Source organism: Triturus cristatus, chromosome 4_2 (assembly GCF_964204655.1).
Source record: "Triturus cristatus chromosome 4_2, aTriCri1.1, whole genome shotgun sequence".
Taxonomy (NCBI): Eukaryota; Metazoa; Chordata; class Amphibia; order Caudata; family Salamandridae; genus Triturus; species Triturus cristatus.
The window spans coordinates 191,833,740-191,850,358 of record NC_140586.1 but is presented as its reverse complement, the minus strand read 5'-3'; the positions used below and the strand labels follow the sequence as shown (position 1 = coordinate 191,850,358).

The 16,619-nt window shown below is 47.2% G+C and overlaps 1 protein-coding gene across 2 annotated transcripts in view; it reads right to left on the bottom strand.

Moving 5' to 3' along the window:
* Positions 1 to 16,619, bottom strand: part of TXN2 (thioredoxin 2) — a 102,504-nt gene that overhangs the window by 8,102 nt on the left and 77,783 nt on the right. For both annotated transcript variants that reach the window (XM_085601111.1, XM_085601112.1), the window contains 2 exons: positions 4,501 to 4,789; positions 3,877 to 4,000 (listed from right to left, as the gene is read on the bottom strand). In XM_085601111.1, coding sequence (XP_085457237.1) covers positions 3,877 to 4,000; positions 4,501 to 4,787 — 411 coding nt within the window. In that variant the 5' untranslated portion in view covers positions 4,788 to 4,789. The remainder of the gene's footprint in view (positions 1 to 3,876; positions 4,001 to 4,500; positions 4,790 to 16,619) is intronic.

Sequence of the window (16,619 nt, the reverse complement as noted above, 5' to 3'; positions counted from 1 at the left end):
GTCCTCCAAGTATCCTGGGGAGCGCTCCCATCCTTGGTCATGAAGAACCTAAAACTGGAAGACAAGTGGGATCGTTTGGATCTCTCTTTTATACACATTTTCCAGACAGCAAATGTGGATCCTTTTAATTGGTCCTTTTTAGGTCTCGCCTTGCTATCGCGTAAACGATCGCAAAGCGAGACTATTGTAAGGGGCTCCCAAAAGTGCTCCGAAAGCCGGATTGCATGGCGAGCACGCGCACAATCACGCGCATCGTGCCGCCATGCAATCCGTTTGGCATCGCACTTCAAAGGGTCCGCTCCCCCGCCTGGAATGCGCTCCCCCACCAAGCGCGCGCGCCACACTCCGCCGGGCTTGTCTTGGTTTTTTTGTTGCATATTTATATAGCGCCAACTCGACCCGAAGGTATTGGAGCGCTTTACATAGCACCGTATTTACATTACACATGGACCACATCCTCTCCCATTCTCTCCCTCCTGCCACATATTCCATTACATGCATTGCCCTCTTCTTCCTCTCGTTTCACTTTCTGTTTGTTTGTACCATTCGCTCTCCCCTGCCTCGTTCTCTGGCCTCTCTATCTCTCGCAGCTTTTTTTTCATATTTCCCTCCATTTCTTTCTCTCTCAATCTTTCTGTCTCCATCTCTCTGTTTCTCCCAATCACTGTCTATTAATTCTACTTCTTTTACTCATTCTTTCCATTTCCACCCCAGCTGTCTGTCTGCACATATTTCTTCTTCTGTGTATATTGTTCTTTCTTCTATGTGCTGTCTCTGTCTCGCTGTCCACCTCTCTCTCTCCGTCTTATTTAGCCCCCTCTTCTCCATTGTGTGTTTCCGCTTTCCCCGCACCCCCTGCTCTACCGCCCCCCCTCCCTCCATCTGTACAAGGGGGTAGGGGATCAGATAAGCCCCTACAGACACTAAGGACGCGATAGGTCACCAGGGTTAAAGGGGAGCCAGCCTTTCCAGGGAAGAGAACAAGCGACTAAAATACAGATTCCAGGTTGCCTTCGAGATAGATAGCGCCTTGTTGCATGTTGCATCCTCACCAGGATATTTTCGATATCAGAAAGTATCGGAGCATCAGCAAGGCCCTACAAGCCTCTTCGCCACTCAATATCACTTTCATATTTAGCCCCAAAGACAACATATAACTTAGTAACGAACAATGTTTAACTCTGCAAAACAATGTTGGCATAGATGTAAACACAACAGCACAACATCTTGCAAACTCTTGAAAAGATAACTTTTTAGTACTTTTATATAGCGCGAACTTGACCCGGTATCTGGTATCAGAGCACTTTACATAGCACCAGTTGCGTTACATGAGGACACATTCATTTTTGTTAGGAGATTAAGTGATTTGCCGAAAATCACAGGATGTTCAGCGTCATTGCCGAGACTGTATTCAGTTAGGCTTGGGTTGGGTTGCATATCACACAAACCACATGTCTTTGTCTCTGCAGACAGCATACGTTATATCTCAGGCGTCCTGCAGCGTCATTTGGTGGAGGCAGAATGTTTAAAATGTGTGCAGTAAACGTCACATTTTGTAACACGCATTTGCAATGCAATAGGTCTCCCAATTGCGAGATTTAGAGCAATTGGCATTGTAAATGACAAGGCCTTTTATTTATGTTTTAAAAACCAAAACATAAATAAAAGTAATTGTCAATTACAATGCCAATAGCTCAAACTCGCGTGAATGCGAGACCTATTGCATTGCAAATGCTTGTTTCAAATGCGATTTTCCAGGCTGCTCTCTAGACACAGCCTCTGTGAAAGAGATGGTTCTCTCAGCAGGTACCAATGCAACTGTCACTAAGCAAGAGTATCTAAAAACATGAGCACAGTGTGTGATCTTTCTGCACCTGGTTGCCATCACCTTGCTGACGCAGTATTTGGAGACAAACTAAAGTGCTAAAAATGCCTAAAAACGTCCTTATCTTGAACAACAGATACAGCAGTCCCACACCTCACCCCTAAAATGTTCCGACTGCAGTGTTCAGGAAGAACTAATTAGCAGTCCTTTGCTAACAAGGACTTCACAGAATGTCCGAAGGGAGACCTGTCTCTATCATTCCTACATCCAAGTCTGGGATTGCAGGCAATATACTAACACAGTGTCTAAGTGAAACTGTTGTCATCAAATTTGTTGAACCAAAAAAGGGGGAAGTGGAGGGCTAATGTTTAACCAGGTCCAGCATACATGCCCTAAGATACATCTAAACAAAAAATGGTATGCAGTTCCTAATGTCAGAACAGGTTGTTGGTAAAGAAAGAGATACTCCAAATGGAGTAAAAACTCAGGAGAGTGTTCTCCTTTTTCGGAAAAAGGCCCTCACACACCCAGCCAGCTAGGTGTCTTGCTTCTTCATCGGGTCTGCTCCTACTCGGGTCGGCGCTGCAATACCCGATCAGGCGCCCGTGATGGGGCCTACTTAGCAGGAGATCTTTATTCCTGAAGCCGTAGGGTGATGTGCGTGTGGGGGCTCTAGAGTAGTGTAGGTGAAGGTGATGTGTAAGAAAATGTGAAATAAAATAGGGAGAGATGGTCCGTTCAAGATAATTTTAATGAAGATGGCCACTTCCCTAATTAAAAGGTAAATGCGCGTATGTTCACGCTATGGTGTGAGGTTTTACGCTAGAAATGGCGGTCGACATGTTTCTTGCCCTTATATCAAGTAGATGGCAATTCTTCAGGACCTGTGAAGTACTACCTACACTTTGTGGTCGTGGTGACCACCGTTACAGCACCCTAAAAAGTGGTGGTACCTGGCCGGCCGAGTGAGGGGTAGGACAGACGCCGATGCTCCACCTGGGGTTACGACACTACACTTTAGTGTCTACACCGGCCGGTACTGTTGCGGCCCACAGCTGACCCTAATTGGGTTGTTGCTTTTTATTAAACGCAGAGTGTCCTCCTAAAGGAAGAACAAGCACAACAGAACGTTTTCATGGGGTCACAGCCCCTTCATTTATACTACTTCTTTCCTTTGTGTCACAGCACAGGGCTGGGGAAAAAACCAGATGCAACTGGTTTGGGAGGAGCTTTGGAGCACTTTGTTTTGCTCAGCTCTTCTCTCCTTTGTTAGGTGGGGGCTAGGTGCTCAGACGCACCACAGGGGGCGGAGCCAGCATTGTGGAGGGAAAGCCCAGCCCTATTCAGGTCCCAGGTGTACTCCTCCCTGCCATCAGCATGCAGATCTCTCCATTCACCACCGGGGCAGACCCATCCTGACTCCTGGAGCCAGGCACACCAGCCAATCACAAGCCAGACAGTCACTTCACATTTATTACACAGACATGCCAGCTTCTAGAAGTGGCACTTCTACACTAGACACAGTAACGCTGCACACATCATCGTGCAGCATTCAATCTCACGAGTTCGCACATACCAAACTCGACCCTGCACTCCTCTCACATCAGGCCTTAACACGGTCACTCAGATCCCCCATGCATTCCTACGGGAGGGCAGGTCAGTCTCACTAAATGTAACACAGAGCGCACGCACTTTACACTGGGACACAGTGTTAAAGTGCCTAGAGGCCTAAACATCAGGTCACATTAAAAGGCAAAAAGTTTTAGAGGTGAACCTGCCAGAAGGGCCAAGTCCAACAAATGTGATTACCTGTGGTCCATAAAACCACTATATTTTCGGGGGCGGGGAGGACGTGATCGATCATACTGACTTTTTCATGGGGTCGCAGTGTTGGGAGTCTCATGTTGGGTTGTTCATGTAATGCTAGTGTTTTGAAAATCAGAAATAAAAAAAAGAAAATACCTCTGCCTCAGACACCAGCAATGAAAATAAATGCCCATGAGGACTCTCCTCTCAAGTAATACCCCACGGCTTACAAAATGACCACCTACCTGATACTCCAGTGCCAGATCAGTGTGGTCGTCTATGTCCACCTTGGCCATCACTACCTTGCCCTTCTGCTGGCCAATTAACTTCTCCAGCCTTGGGGCCAGCATCTTGCAGGGTCCGCACCACCTGAGGGGTGGAAAAGACAAATGTTAGTCAATACACAGTTGAGTGAGACTATTTTCCTTGTCCCCCCCCCCCCCCCCCCCACTCCCGCTGTCTAATCTCCCAGAAAACGTCAACACCTTCCTTATGAACACATCTTTGGCTGGAGACTAGTCTATCCAAACAAGAAGAACTTACAGTACCCCACTCAGCAACAACTTTTTATAAGTCATAGTAACTGAGTGATATCTCCACCTAGTGTACTTGAGATATTTTCCCAGCTGGGGAGCTTGACGTCTGTGAAAAAGAGAGAAGTGGGCATCCCAGAAGGCTATATGTTGCTTTTTACACTATTTTAGGAGCTCTTTTTATCACAGCCCCTTCACCTCTCCACCAGGTGGTAAGGGGCGATACCATTTCAGTGAAATTACCCAGCAAACACTGGAGACAACTTCCAATATGATGCCAAGTCAGGAGTGCTCATCTCTTACTCCCTCTGCCCTACTCACTACTTCAACACTCACTCAGCGTGGAAGTCCACAATGACCGGTGTGGCACTGTTCTTGACCCGTTCTTGGAAGTCATCGTCGTCCTGTACATTGAAGATCAGAGAGCTGGCCGAAGAGGTGGCGAGGGGCCGGGAGAGGGGTGGTGCAGGCATGCCACTCCTGTAATGGTAAGCGGCAGTGGAGAGGCGGCACACCGGTGTAGCATACTTACAGACAGCTGAGGAGAAAGGCAATGCTACTGGTGCAGAGAGTGTCTTGGGTGAAGCAGAAAGAATGCGGTGCAGGAAAACTCGAAGCGCCATCTCTGTAGGGAAAAGGAAATCAGTCTCAAAAAACACCCCAAAGAAAAGGAAGATACATAAAATATGCACCCAGCTCGGTGACATCCACCGCCAATGCCCCTTTCTTTTTTTTTCTTTTAAACATTTTCTTTATAACTTTTCATCCCTGTTGCAGGAGAAGCAGCCACGTTTATTTATTTCACAAACACAATGGAGGATACACAGTATATTGAAACCATGGTAAGTCGATAATCAGTAGCATCTGAAAAGGACATTTGCTCAGGAGTCATGTCTACCACTCAGGTAGCCAAGGCCCATTATTGTTCTTCAACGTCTGATGGACAGGTCGAAGAGGGTGTCATCATGGGAAGCTGTGATCTAAGCAGCCAGTATGACATGGGGAGCAACCCCTCCCCACAAGAGTGGTCCTGCTGCATATGTTTTAAAGGGCAGCAATACTTTGACTAATCTATCAACTCTTTCATGCAAAATGACATTCAGTTTTTTTTATGGAGTTAATGTCACAACCCTTACTCTGACATACATGTATTGGAGGAGCAATCTGTTGCTTCCAAACTTGAACTACGGCAAACCAGGCTGCCAGTAAGCGATGTGATATTTTATCAGAAGGGATCAATGGGGTAGATGCAGTTTTCCCCGATGTATCGCAACAACACTGTGAGGAGTTGTACGGGCACTAAAAAGCCTGCCCTTGTACAATTTCCGCAGAACTCCTTCCCCAGGTTGTCTGCAGAGCTCCTCCCACAGGCCGACCTGCTCATGCTCGCCCACAGGTCAATTGCTGCTGAATGGGACACATTGACATGCCGAAAAACCGACTTGTGCCTCCACATCGGGCTCCTTGTCTCCCACTGGAAGCACCTCAGGAACGCCGAGCCGAGGCTGAAAGCCGAAGTGGAGAGGGGGTGTTGTACTACGGGATTGCCCCTTTGAGCACTGTGGGTGTCTTTTTATTTGGCCAGTTTTGCCCTCCTAAGGCCTCTGCTCATTGAGCTGCTCTCATACCGCTGCCACTACACTCAACTCACCCGGAGAGACGAGTGAGTTAGGAGCATGCAGCAGGATGGCGGCTGGTGTGCCAGTGGGTTGTGTCTGCCGGGGTAGATTGTCTAGGATCTTTAGATAAGAAGAGGCAAGTCAAGAGCTTCCCCCCCCTCTGTTATTCCTGTCTTCCTCCCTGTCTCTCTTCAAAGGATTTCCCTTCTTGCTACAGCGCTCACCTCAGTGACGACACATACCGTAAACAGTGCAAAGAGAGCATGCGCGCGCATGCTTAACCGGAACAATGAAAAAAACAGGGACATTTTCAGTGTTTAATCTGGACACTGTTTGAAAACAGGGACATTTGAGTCACTTGGAGAAAAGTGTCGGGACACTTCTCCAAAAACGGGGACCGTCCTGGGAAAACGGGGACGCCTGGTCACCCTATCCCTGTCCCTCTGCCTCCCAGGGCCGGAGCCCGGAAGTTGGCCCAGATATCTGGACTACCACCAAGGTCTGACTGGTGATGGCTGCTGCAACTGGTGTTCTGTGGGGGTCTTGAAGGCATTCTGAAGTCCGCACCGGCTTTTTGCAGTGCCTGGAGGAAAATTTCCAGAAATATCCTAATGCCAGGGTTGGATTGGGATTAAAAATCGGCCAGGGCACGCTAAAAAAAAGTGGCCCACATTTGCATATTGCCTTCTCATAAGACATTGCTTTGGCGAAGATGTATAAAAAAAGGTGGGGGGGGGGAGCAGGCGTTAAACAAAATTGCACAGATTCCTTTACACTGGTGAAACACACCTGAAAATAAGTGAAGCCACATTTGCTCAGGCCCCCTGCCCCTGCTCAATATGCATATATTAATGGGCCGGCCCAGCGAGAGAAAGGGATTGACCCCCTCAGTCGTTGATAAAAGGGAGGTAATGGACGCCCATCTGCCTCCAGAAAGGCCACTCAGGCCCCCACTGGGCCGCTGGCAGCATCGAACAACGCAGAGTTGTTCAAATTGGCCCCCCAGGCTGCTAAAAAAAAGCAGCCCACAGCTGGAGATCGGACACCGGCCCCTAGGGCATTGCCCGAGGGCCCGCGTTACCAATCCGGCTCTGCCCCATGCTTCTTTGTTTTAGAAGCCTAGTGGCGTGCTGCCTGTGTGTGGCGGCAGCAGCTACCTGCTTCAGCCAGGGGTTGGAGGTAAGTGGCTAATTTACTGCTGCTAGAACAGCAATATCCAGTAATCTATTATCCAGCAATCCGCGGTTAGTCATAAGTGACCAGTAATCATTAAGGCTGCTTGGAGTTTGTTTTGAACTTGAGTTTTGGAGTCACTGTCTGGGCCATCTTGAACTGTCTTGAGCTATCCAGAGAGGTCAGGACTTGTGGTTGCCAAAGAGGTCTGAGGTCCTTATCTACTCTAACCCCTCTAACCCCTTCAGCCACTTAAGAGGTGTTTGCCAGTCCGCCCTCTTTTGCCACCGGAGTCAAGCCAGCAGTTTCCCTTGCCCACACTACTCAATCTGGTGTTCTCGAGCCCTGGTGGGGTGGGATTACGTCCCCCAACATTCTCTTGTCACAGGAAAGGCCTGGACTAGCTTTAAAGCGCAGACAGCTTCCCTCCATACCAGCTAGCATGGGGAAGTGGAGAGCTCCAGCCAGTGGGACAAATGGGCAGCAGGAATCCACTCTGGATGGGTTTCTCCAGAGAGCAGTGGGCTTAATTAGTAAGGAAATTGACTAGGTGGAACACCAGTTATCCTTTTCTTCAATCCATTGCGACCACAGACTTCTGCCAGGAGTAGCATCTGAAAGCCCGGCGTTTGCTCCAACACCCAGCTCTCACAGGAGCATAGGGGCATGTCCAACTACTTAGGTGACAACAGTGTCACCAAAAGAGCCAGAAGGCGCTACAGTGGAAGTTTCTAAACATGAACATCAAAACATTTATTTATTATTATTATTATTATTATTATATAAAATTTGTAACGCGCGCAGTTACCCAGGGGCATCCCGGCGCTGTGAACACAGACACGAAAGGCTATTACTCAATCCTACACTGGAAATAAGTGTGTTTTAAGTAGTTTCCTGAAGTGCAGGATATTGGGCTCAGCGCGGATCTTAAGGGGCAAGGAATTCCAGTGTGACGCTACTTGCACCGAGAAGCGTCGGCCCCCGGAGCGAGCTCTTTTTACTCTTGTGGTCTGCATCAGATGTCTTTGATCCGAGCGCAGTGGCCGTGTAGGCTTGTAGGGGCGTGCCATAGAAGACAGAATAGAAGGGCCCCTGCCGTACAAGATTTTATGGGCCGTACATAGCGCCTTAAATTTCACCCGCTCCTTAACAGGGAGCCAGTGGAGCGCTTTCAGGGCGGGGGCAGCTGATTGTCTACGCGGCACTTCCATTAACACCCTCGCTGCTGCATTCTGCACCTGCTGAAGGGTTTTGAAAGTTGCTTCTGGGGCGCCCAAAAATAGTGCGTTCCCGAAGTCAAGCCGCGACAAAATTAGGCCGCGAATCAAAAGCTTCCTGGAAGAGTTAGGGAGCAGAGGTAGCACTTTGCGAGCAGAACGCAGCAAGCCAAAGCATACCCCCGCGGTTTTCCTAGCATGGGTCCTGAAGGATAGATCTTCCTCCAACCAAACCCCCAAGCTCTTGATTTCCTTCTTGGGGGATGGTGGATCACCCAGGGACCGCGGCCAGCAACTGGTGATGAGAGAGGGACAGGCCTTGCCCAGCACCATCAGCTCAGTCTTGTCACCGTTGAGCTTCAACGCGGACTGAGACATCCAACGATGAACATTGGAGAGACAGTCATGAAGGACTTCGGGTTGTTCTTCCAGCTGGGTGAGGCCCACAACCAGCTGCGTATCATCAGCATAGCTGATGATCTTCACTCCTGAAGGGGAGACCACTCTTTCAAGGGGAGCCATATAGGTGTTAAATAAGGTAGGGCTCAAAGATGAGCCCTGCGGGACTCCACATTGAAGAGGGAACAAGGTGGACTGTTCTCCCCCTTCCCAGACTTGATAGGACCGGTCTGAGAGGAAGGATTTCAACCATTTAAGGGCCATCCCTTTAACACCCACCTCTGCCAGCCGTTGGAGGAGCACCTGATGGTTAACGGTGTCAAAGGCCGCACTCAAGTCCAGGAGGATCACTGCCACTGACCCCCCTGAGTCGAGAATGCTCCTTGCTTCCTCCACCACTGCCAGTAAGGCTGTATCTGTCCCCTGACCAGGGCGAAAACCCGTCTGGGAATCCCCTAGCAAATGGTGGTCTTCAAGATGGCGAGAAAGTTGGTAATTGACCAGCTTTTCTGCGACTTTAGAAAAACCGGGCAAGAGTGAAATGGGCCTAAAATTGGCCAGATTAGACGGATCTAGTCCCGGTTTCTTCAGAAGTGCTTTGACAACAGCGGATTTCCACCTTTGAGGCACTATTCCTTGTGCAAGCGAAAGATTAATAAGATCCGCAAGCGGAGTGGAAAGAACATTAGCCACCTGTTTAAGGGATTTCATAGGCGCCGGGTCACTTGGAGACCCACTCTTCATCTTTTTCAGGACCTTTTCGACCTCCTCCTCTGAGAAGGGGCCGAACGATAGCAGCTCAGCGGGACTTATTGTTGAGCTGATGTCCATTTCCACGCTCTGCAACATCGCTGGCAGTGAGGACAGAATCTTTTCGATTTTCAAATGAAAGAAGTTGGCGAGCTCCTCACATTTCTCCTGCGGGTTGTCATGGACAACTGGGGGAACCGGGGCCTTCAGCAGCTCTTTAAAGATCTTAAAAGATTCCCCTGGGGAATTGCTTGCCTTCTCGATCCGAACACTAAAAAAGTTCTTTTTAGCCTCCTTCAAAGCCACCTTGTACTTCCTCATCCCTACCTTGTAATCATTCCGATTTTCGTCGGTCCGCTCTCTTCTCCAAGCGCGTTCTAATCTTTTGCATGAAGTTCTGAGAACCCTAAGTTCGGGCGTATACCAAGGGGCAGAGCCAACTCTTCTTTCTCTGAGAGGCCTCCTCTTTTTCGGGATCAGGGAATCCAAGGTGTTAGTGATCCAATTACCCACCTGCTGGTCCGCCATAGTGGGGTCAGTAGCAGGGGGAGGACAGGTTCTTGCTAACTCGGCTGCCCAACTTCCCACTGGCAGCCTCGACCAGATACGTTCCACAGTATGCCGTTGAGGTACCGGGTCTCTCCCTTTCACCCACTGCCAATTGAAAGGAACCATATGGTGGTCAGTCCAGGGAAGAGCCAAGGGATGTAGGGCAAGCAAATTTTTTGAATTCGCAAAAATAACATCCAGCTGATGGCCTCTCTCATGGGTGGCGCCGACGTTAACAAGGTGAAGGTCAAGTGCACCCAACATGCCTTGTAAGTCTTTCGCCCATCTATCATGAGGGTCATCAAAGTGCACGTTCAGGTCTCCGATAACTAAAAAATTGGATGATGCCGCGGCTAAAGGTATGACTGCTTCGATAAAAGAGTCTACAAAGTTACCCATAATAGCAGGAGGCCGGTAAAGAAGGAGGCCTGATATAGAGACAGTGGGGGATAGTCACAACACGAATTGGCAGCTTTCTGAATTATTAATGCCGCAATCCACAGCCTTGCACATGAAATTGTCTCTGTATAGGATGGCTACCCCTCCCCCCCTTCCATCTGGCCTGTCCTGATGAAATATGAGGTATCCAGATGGAAGGGCTTTTACAATATCCGGACCAGAGCTGGAGGTTAACCAAGTTTCTGTGAGAAACAACACATCCAGCTTATGGTCAATGATCAAAGAGTGGATTTCAGTGGCATGACAGGGTATGGACCTACAGTTAAGCAACGCCATGGATAACAGTGTTTGGTCCCTGGTTACACGGGCCGCACCACAGAGAGCACAGTTCAAATAGGGGGTACCCTCTACCCATCGATAGCTACAACCCAAACATCTAGGGGCATGTAGTGACATCAGATCATTCCTAGTGTACCTGATCCTAGGACCCATGTGTTGTACAGGAATGAGCAGATTGCCATGCCCTAAGCCCGGCTGCCCGCGGACGCTGCGCGGAGGCATGCCTAACCGTTTAAGTAGAGCGACTAGAGCGCTCGTCCAATCGCGCCCAACCCAAGATGGCCGCCAACTGCAGCAACCCGGGACCCGGTAAGCTTAGCCTCGAGGACGGCCAAGCCCCCCTGGGAAGCGAGGAGGAATAATAAAGGTGCTAGCGTGACTTGTAAATAATATCAGCCCATAAGGTGTGCTAATCTGGCTCGAGGGGGGGGGAGGGACGGACACAAAGGGAAATTCTATAGAGCAGTAGCAATATTGAAATTTTTAAAAGTTTTAAATTTTAAAAGGAGCGACCGCTCGGGAGCAGCCTTAAGCGTCTGTGAAAATAATCGCCTGCTATGGAAAATAGCCCCTCCTTAAGTAGAGCGACTAGAGCGCTCGTCCAATCGCGCCCAACCCAAGATGGCCGCCAACTGCAGCAACCCGGGACCCGGTAAGCTTAGCCTCGAGGACGGCCAAGCCCCCCTGGGAAGCGAGGAGGAATAATAAAGGTGCTAGCGTGACTTGTAAATAATATCAGCCCATAAGGTGTGCTAATCTGGCTCGAGGGGGGGGGGAGGGACGGACACAAAGGGAAATTCTATAGAGCAGTAGCAATATTGAAATTTTTAAAAGTTTTAAATTTTAAAAGGAGCGACCGCTCGGGAGCAGCCTTAAGCGTCTGTGAAAATAAATAAATAAATAAATAATTTATCCTCCCTCTTGACAAAGCCATGGGTGAACAAAGTGAACCAATTGTCTGGTGTCTCTTATATCATGACCAATAATATTTTTATGACTGGTGGAATATTACAGACCATTAAAGCTTATACAAGTGAGATTTTTGCATAGGATCCATCTTAAACTGAATTACTTGAATGTGCTCTTGAATGTTACTATCAATTAAACTAGACTCATGAATTAAGTTGATTTGACAAATCACACAATTTAGTCATGGAATATTAACCCAAGTTTCCTGGTCACACACATAGTGTACTTAAGCCACTGACTATCGTGCTTTGTTTTTCTCAATCCCCTTTAGCACCAGAGGACAGTGGTTGTGTACAATTCTGTCAGATGAACAGTAGACTGTGTTAAGTAAATAGAGATCACAGCTTAATTTGACACACTATCTAAAAAGGTACATTGTGACGTTGAGGGACTACAGGAAACCATATGCTAACATCAACTGGCTTACTCAGACTTTACATAGCTAGTCAACGAAGCGGTTGAAGTGGATAAAAAAAAGTATGGATACTGTGATTTTGAGTGCAACTGGGACAGGGTCTGTGAGCGTGGGGGCGGAATCATAGGTGTGTCTAAAAAGAACAACATTTTTTGACTACTTTGTTGATCTTTCTTCATCAGGTGAGTGCATTTAAAACAATGCACACCTTAAATGAAGAATAAATGCAAGTTAAACTAATCAGTGGGAAATATATTATTTTATATTATGAAACTTCTGTTGATTAATGTGATCACTGCAGATGTATGAGAGGGCAACCTGAGGCAGATGGAATTGAATCCTCTTTGGTTAGCAGGGAATAGTGACTTGTGTATTTTTAGTGCTAAGAGGTACAGAAAGCACTGTGAATGTATAAGTCTCTATTTTAATTTGCATTACACATAGTATAAGATAGACTGCCACAAAATGCAGCAATACATTTAGATGAAAGACCAAAAAGTTTTTTTAAAGTGCAGATTTTAGTAATATGCAGTTTGCATCTAGTGCACACAGTTTTACAACTATCTGTTACAAGCATACACTTCACAGCTCAGCTTGGAACACCAAAACAATACCTCTCAAAAAGAAGAAATCTTTAATTCCAGGGAGCTTAAAGTGAACTCCGTCAACTAACACCTACTGGCATTCAAGCAGCCTTTACATGTGCAGATTAACCAGTTCCCCACATATACATCTCTTTGACGCAGCCGGCACCCTGGCTAGAAGGCTAGTTTCTAGTTTAGCTGTCTGCCCCTCTATCTGGTCACTGCACAGGAGACCCCCTCCCTTCTGCTTCAGTTGAGCCATCTCAACCGTTGGGAGTTAACATTTGTCCTTTATCACAAAGGCTAAAATGATGGGCAAATGCCGACCGTGAAACAGGACGGACAACGGACATTAGAGTAAATTTACAGAGAAAATGATGGACGGGTTGTTGCTCTACTTCCCCAGTTTCTCCATGGCACCTGTGCACCAAGACGCATCCCTGACAGGTTGCTGGCTCAATGTTCATGATTTAGTAAAACACAAAACGGATCTGTATTGCCCATTTCTTGGTGCGCCCGGCCAGTCAGGGGTAGCTGGGCAACAACTGTTCAGGTTACTGTAGTTTACCTCTGGCGTCCTAGGGCCACAATACTCTTCCAATGAAGCTGAATGACTAACTACTCCCTTTTTAGCTCCGGACTCTCAGGTTACTGGAATTTAATAGCGAATGCATGCTCTAGGAGATGATGTGGGGTTATAAAGTCAGACAGTATTACACTTTAGATTAGAATAAATTAACTAATATTTTATTGCACACAAAAAGTTGGGGAGGCATGGGCGTGCTTGTACACATCCTATCGTTATGCTAATAGAGTACTCTGTTTAAATCTTCCCCTATAATCAGGCCATCCACAGGAGGTTTTAAATGGATGGGGACAAATCATTTCAGGAATGTGGGGGTTAGAGGTGGAGCGGCATACACACTCACAAATGAGACTTGGTTTCCCTGAAACAAGCCAGGATTCAGGAAGTGAAAAAAGGCTCACCGAGGGACCCTTCAGTTGGTTTACACATGCATAGGAAATCCTCTGTTTCTAGTCTGGTGAAATCTGGTAACACAAGATACCTTTGTGCTCCCTACAGCATTCCCCCCTTCTCGCTCGTTGTTTTCAGAATGAGATCTCTAGCTTTATAATTCAGGAATCTAGCAATCAGCGGTCTGGAGGAGGCCCTGGGGCGGCTTGGGTTTGAGGGAATTGTGTGGTTACAGTATTAGGACGTAGGTAGCGACTTGTCCTCAGCTGAGATAAAAAACGCAACTCTAAACACGTCTTGAGAAATTCCTCTGAATATGGCATGTTCGCTCCCTCCGGGAAGTCAACAAACCTAAATTATTGACGCCAGAGCATTCCTCAACACCCTCTGCTTACATAGTCAATTAGTTGGTCACTTTGAGCTGTTAGACTTTAAGTTTGAGCTACTTTACAGTATCTTCTAGCTAAGAGCGTTCCTCTGCGAGGTGATCTACACTATTACAGAGGCCTTGGGGTAGGAAGGTCACATCCATCCCTACTTTGCCTATTTTGCTTTCCAGCACCTGTCTCGAAGCCTGGATAGCTTGAAAGATTAACACTTTAGTTTATTTGTTCATCTTACCCAGTTTGGGGACTCCGTAAGGTTCTATTACCAATCCCTTGTGAATTGCACAATACTTAGCTTTAGGGCATATTTTTTAGACTGATTTTTAATGATTGTGTGTTATGTGTCAGGGGCACATTTTTGATTGTTTTATTCATGCACTGCATTTGGCTGCCTCCTCTGTACTATTTTCAGAGGGAGTTCTTGGTGCCATTTTGACTACGCTGTGTCGCCCCCTCTAGAGGCCCCATCTTGGTTGTTGCGCTCTAGTAGTCCTAGGTTAAGAAGGATCGCCAAGTCCTGCCTTATTTAATGGATGCTAATACTAGGAAGCACAAAGACAAGCCCATCTGCGCCTGTCTACGTCCTCTCGCGTCCAGGGCCAGTCAAGCTGCTGAGAAAACAAGCATTATAAATGCAATAGGTCTCGCCTTTCATTAAGTTAAAGCCATTTGCTTTGCTATACAATACCATTAGCAAAGCAAATGGCTTTAACTTAATCGAAGGCGAGACCTATTGCATTTTGGTGCAGAGGACAAACCACTGGGGCTGTGTGTTCCTGGGGCAGAATATGTGTAGCTATCAATCTGCATGCATGCATGCAGTGTCAAGGATGAACTCGTGTGTGTGCATGAATGGGAAAGGTGTGACAGTGTGCATAAAGTTTAGATTATGCTGCCTTGTCTAGTGGAACAGGTGCAGGGAAGGCTATTAAGAGATTAGGGAAACCGGCCTTCCAATTCTACTTATTTTGTGAATAAAATGATTTTTTTGCAGGCACCAGGAGTCTCTATAAAGAGCTAATAGCGCTGCAGGGTGTCTGCGGAGCAGACGAATGGCCAACAATGCCACTGATGCTTTTAAAGTCCTGTCAATGTCCGTAAAAAATGAAAACAAACAAGGTAGAGAAGCTCTGCAATCTGCTCCGCAGAGCAAACAATACATTCTCTGTTCTGTTTCCTGTTCCATATGTACCCAAGACCCCGTCCGGATCACAAATTGCTTGATTTAAATTTAAGACCACCCCAATAGCTCCGACAGAATGCAAATGAGGCTGGGTGAAGTGTGTCAGTCTGTTGAAAAATAACCTACTAAAGGCAGAGTCGGAATCTAGCATATAAAGGGAAGTCGGGGTACTAAATCATACACTGCGTTAAGGGTTTTACATGGGAGAGGAGTCCCCGGGCACCCTTTCCAGAAACGCACCATTAAAGCAAAAAAACCTAAACCACCCAAACAGAAAACCAATGTTAATTCATCCAAGCAAAACCACCAGCGCGAACGCCTGCAGCTTGTCACATGCAGTAATAACTAATTACTACTTGTCCAAAATGTTAACTCCTCATTGTTAAACTAAAAAGTTACCAAAGATGGCCTTATCTAATGTTTGGTTAAATCCAGTAACCAGCCGCCTGTATGAGGACATCACACACAGTTGTACCCTTGCCCACCTCCCTCCGCCCGGATTGGCAGGCGATGCATCAGTCCTGAGGTGTGCCAGAGCGGAACCTATGCCAGTTCGAACTGGTAGGCGAGGCGTGAGTTATGTTTTCTTCGCTTAGTGGCTGCCTGCGTGGTGCCCATGTTACATCATGCACGAATACGCACACTTGTTTCTTTAAGTGGGATGAGAAACCTGGGGGAGGGGGGTCTCTCAAGGGGCGTGGCCGATCTCATACAGGCGTGGCTTAAAAACACCTAAGCTAAAAAATCTGTGCTTATTGGCATAGTTTGCCGCCCGACTGATATTTTGCTGTTTCTATCATTGCATCCAGATACAACAAGTAACATTACACACAACAAGCCAGGACTATTGGCTTTGTCACTGGTTGTTAGTTGCATGAAATAAAATTAGCATCAATTGTGGCTTCATTGTATACTGTATTGAAAACGCTTCCATTCTGAAATGATGAGACTGTGAAATAACTACAAGTCTATTTGAAGTTACCTCAAAGGCAATGAAGGGCTGCAGAGTTGATATTTTTTTCACCCCGAGAGTGAGGGCAAAAATAAAGAGCCCGATGGGGACCCGTCTCGGCACCTGCTTTTTAGAACTGCAGCACCGGCAGGATCCGGCCCACTTAAAGCCCTGGTAGGGGGCATTAGAGTAAGCTGCCAGTGGTAGTAAGCAGGCAGGCGGAAATATAACTGCTGGAAACAGTAGAGTTAATTGGTTCATAAAGCTTGCAGGTATGTTTGCGCGCATTACTGTACACAGACTCAAAGATCCACGGTTGGTTCCTGTTTTCCTTGTCTGGTAGTGTTTCTTTATATGTTTACTTTCAGTAATGTGCATTATATAATGAGCCGGAAGGCCTCTGTGTCTCTCGTGGCGCAGACGCAGTTTCTTGAATTGGCCCAAAGCACACATACTGAGAGTCCTTTCCAGCAGGGCGATTCTCCAATCTCTCACTATATATGCATGACCTCATGGCATTTCTGTACGTCCATTCGAGCGCTTCT